The 3269-nt window shown below is 42.9% G+C and overlaps 1 protein-coding gene across 1 annotated transcript in view; it reads right to left on the bottom strand.

Annotated features, from left to right (window-relative positions):
- Nucleotides 1-227: 227 nt before the first annotated feature.
- TEX33 (testis expressed 33) overlaps nucleotides 228-3269 on the bottom strand; it is a 44039-nt gene continuing 40997 nt past the window's right edge. The window contains exons 4-5 of the mRNA XM_006890224.1: nucleotides 498-608; nucleotides 228-316 (exon numbers count right to left, since the gene is read on the bottom strand). Of these exons, the coding sequence (XP_006890286.1) occupies nucleotides 228-316; nucleotides 498-608 (200 nt within the window). The remainder of the gene's footprint in view (nucleotides 317-497; nucleotides 609-3269) is intronic.

The raw sequence follows: 3269 nt of genomic DNA, 5'->3' as shown, positions 1-3269 counted from the left end.
CCTGGCTTCAGACAGAAGCCTGCTTAGCTCTCCTGCCTTTCTTGAGACTGATAGAAAGTGGTGAGTGTGGGGTGTTCTGGAGGAGCACCCCAGTCGTCTGCCCAGCATCACAAATGCCCCCCCCAGCATGCACAGACAGCCTACACAGAGGAGAAAGGTTCCTGTTCGTGCCTTTATTGTTAGCACGTTCTCTGAGCGGAGGACCCCGCTTCTGTATTTAAAATTTTTCAGCCCTTGGATTGGTTCTTCTCTCCTAATTTCTTCTCCAGTGCTTTCTGCAAGCTCATGTTCATAGCATTTTTCTGGTGCCAGCGTCCTACAGAGAAGAGGAGAGAAGCTGGCACAGACCACCCCGGGGAGACGTGGGGGTAACCCACACTTCTCCAATAACCTGGAGGCTCTGTCTCTCACCCAGGATTCTCTCTTGGACTTTAAAGGAAGCATACTCTGACGAGGAGAAAGAGTGCCCTCCTCCCTCGGCCCCAGCACCCTCTTACCCAGTTCATCCGTCTTCCGGCCGTGCCAGTGTTCTATGTCCTTCACCGACCGATCAATAGCCTCCATGGTGTAGGACGCCTTCATGAGGCTAATTTGCTCCACTGGGGCCCCTGCAGAGTCCAACAAAGAAATCTCCAGTTACCTCAGCGTAATGGAGGTCCAGGGTTCTGTGGCGTATAGCTAGATGCCCATGTCCCTTATGAAAGGTGGACTGTGGAAAGAGAGGAACTCAGGGAGTAACCCAGAAGAAGGCAGGCCAACCTGCAAACTCCACTCTGTCACTTGTGGGAAGCAGTCTTCAACAACATCTTAACCTCTCTGAGCTTCAATGTCTTCGAGTGAAAGGAATAGAACTTTCCAGACAATTGTAAAGGTTGAATTATTGACCATTCGCTGGAGTGTCCAGTTTGTGGCCATGAATTAGGACCTATCTTTCCAGAAATTTTCTCTTTACACACAAAATTTTTAAAACACATGAGTAAATAAAACTACAAGACTGAGCAGAAAACCCCAGGATTTGAATTGACCATATATAGAATATACAATTAACGCTTCAAGTTGCAAAAGAGAAAATAAAATATCAGCAAGGAGTAAGGAAGTTTCTAGAAAGAGCAAATAAATTGGCAAAGGTTTAGAACTTTAAAAAAATAAGCATACAGGGGAGCTCTGGTGGCCAAGAGGTAAGAAGCTGCACTGCAGTCCTGAAGGTGCGCAGTTTGAACCCACCAGATGCTCCCTGGAAAAGGAGGGGCAATCTCCTCCTGTACCAGTCGGATCTGATTTGATGGTACACAAAGAAAAGGGGGGGGATTAAAAATAAAAAGCATATATGATAAAATGCCTGGATCTTGATTCAAAATAATCTGGGGTGGGATGGATGGGTGAATGGGAAGGATGAACCAAGATTGGCTCTGTGAAGGCTGTTGAAGCTGAAGACCAAATCTATTCAGTAAACTTTGCTCTGCTTTTCTGTCATTTTTAAAATTACCATCCTGGAAGCTCAAAGATCAATGCAATGGTGTAATAGCAGAATAGCTACAATTGAAAGAAAACAGTAAGCTATAATTATATTTTTTCTTCTTCTTGTGTACCATCGAGTCAGATTTGACTGGGACATGAGGAGATTGTCCACCCTTCTCCAGTGGAGTGTCTGGTGTATTTGAACCGTGCACCTTTAGGTGGAAGTTATATTTTAAGTTGTTAACTAGAACACAGTATTGTTGTTGTTATTGGTCTTATTGTTAGGTGCCATCGAACAAGTATGACTCATAACAGCACTAGAACAGTGGATCTGAACCCTGTCCTATCCTGCACCATCCTCACCCTTCCCAACGCACTAGAGCCCATTGCAGCAGTCACCATATCAATCCACCTGGTTGAGGGTCTTCTTTTCTTTCACCAATGCTCCACCCTTCCCAGCATCATGTCCCTCTCCAAGGAATAGCCCCACCTGGCAACATTCCCAAAGTATGTGATGTGAAGCTTCATTATCCTTGCCTCCAAAGAGCATTCTGCATGCACCCTCTTCAAGACATATTTGTTTGTCTTTTGGCCAGCCATCTATAAGATGTTCAGTGCTCTTCTCCAACACCACAGCTCAAAGATGTCAATTCTTTTTCAGTCATCCCTGTTCATTGTCCAGCTCTCAGATGCATAGTATGTGATCAGAAACACCATGGCCTGAATCAGAAGCACCTTAGTCCTCAAACTGACATCATTACTCCTCAATAATTTGGAGAGGTCCTTAACTACAGACTTTCTCTATGCAATATGTCTCCTGATTTCCTGACTGCTGGCACCAAGGGTGTTAAGTGTGGATCCAAGTAAGATGAAGTTGTTGACAGTGTCATTCTCTTCTCCATCCACCATGATGTTGCCTATCAGTCCAGTGGTAAGAATCTTTGTTTTCTTGACATTGACATTCAATCCAAACTGAAGGTTACATTCCTTGATCCTCTATAAGTTCTTCAAGTCCTCCTCACTTTCATCAAGCAAGGTTGTGTCATCTGCTTAACACAGGTTATTAATGAGTCTTCTTGTCATCCCTATGTCACATTCCTCTTCATAGAGTCCAGCTTCTCAAATATTTTAAATCAGGACTCAGTAGGTGTTTAAAAAATCAGTTGGGTTTTGCTAGAGTCTCTTGTCTGAAGCTTCTGGTCTGAAGTAGTTCGATTCCACAAGATAGGTTGTCTTGATTTAAATTACCAATCAGGCACAAAGCCAATTGGGTAGTTTTGATTACATTGTCTAGCATGAAGATTGACTTGATATTAGGTTACAAACAAAATTGGCAGTTTGTTGTATTTGAAAATAACATTGCGCTAACTGTAGCAGCACTAGTCTGTCAGTTTGCTGTACTGAGATAACTTGTGTGTTGCTGTGCTGCTGAAAGCTATGCCACTGATGTGTCAAATGCCATATGAGTTACCCATGATAGACAGGTTTTAGCAGAGCTCTCAGATTAAGACGGATAAGGAAGCAGGATTAGCCATACACTTCTTAAATAAGGGCCTTTTGAAAACCCTGTGGACAGTAGAGGAATGCAGATAGCTTATAGTAGTATAGTGGTAGAGGCCAGATTGGAAGTCAATTGAAATAAGGAAAAACAGTGATAAATGTCATTTATTAACTGAAATATGGAATGTATGTAGCTTGAATATTGGAAATTGTGGGGGGAAAAAAGAAAAAAATGGAATGAATGAATATCACACACTAGGCATTATTGAGATGAAATGGACCAGTTTTGGCCACTTTGAATCAGACAAATA

The sequence above is a fragment of the Elephantulus edwardii genome, unplaced genomic scaffold, assembly GCF_000299155.1.
Source record: "Elephantulus edwardii isolate Elephantulus edwardi_28Jun2011 unplaced genomic scaffold, EleEdw1.0 scaffold00086, whole genome shotgun sequence".
In the NCBI taxonomy this organism is placed as follows: domain Eukaryota; kingdom Metazoa; phylum Chordata; class Mammalia; order Macroscelidea; family Macroscelididae; genus Elephantulus; species Elephantulus edwardii.
This window is presented reverse-complemented; position numbering and strand designations above follow the sequence as displayed.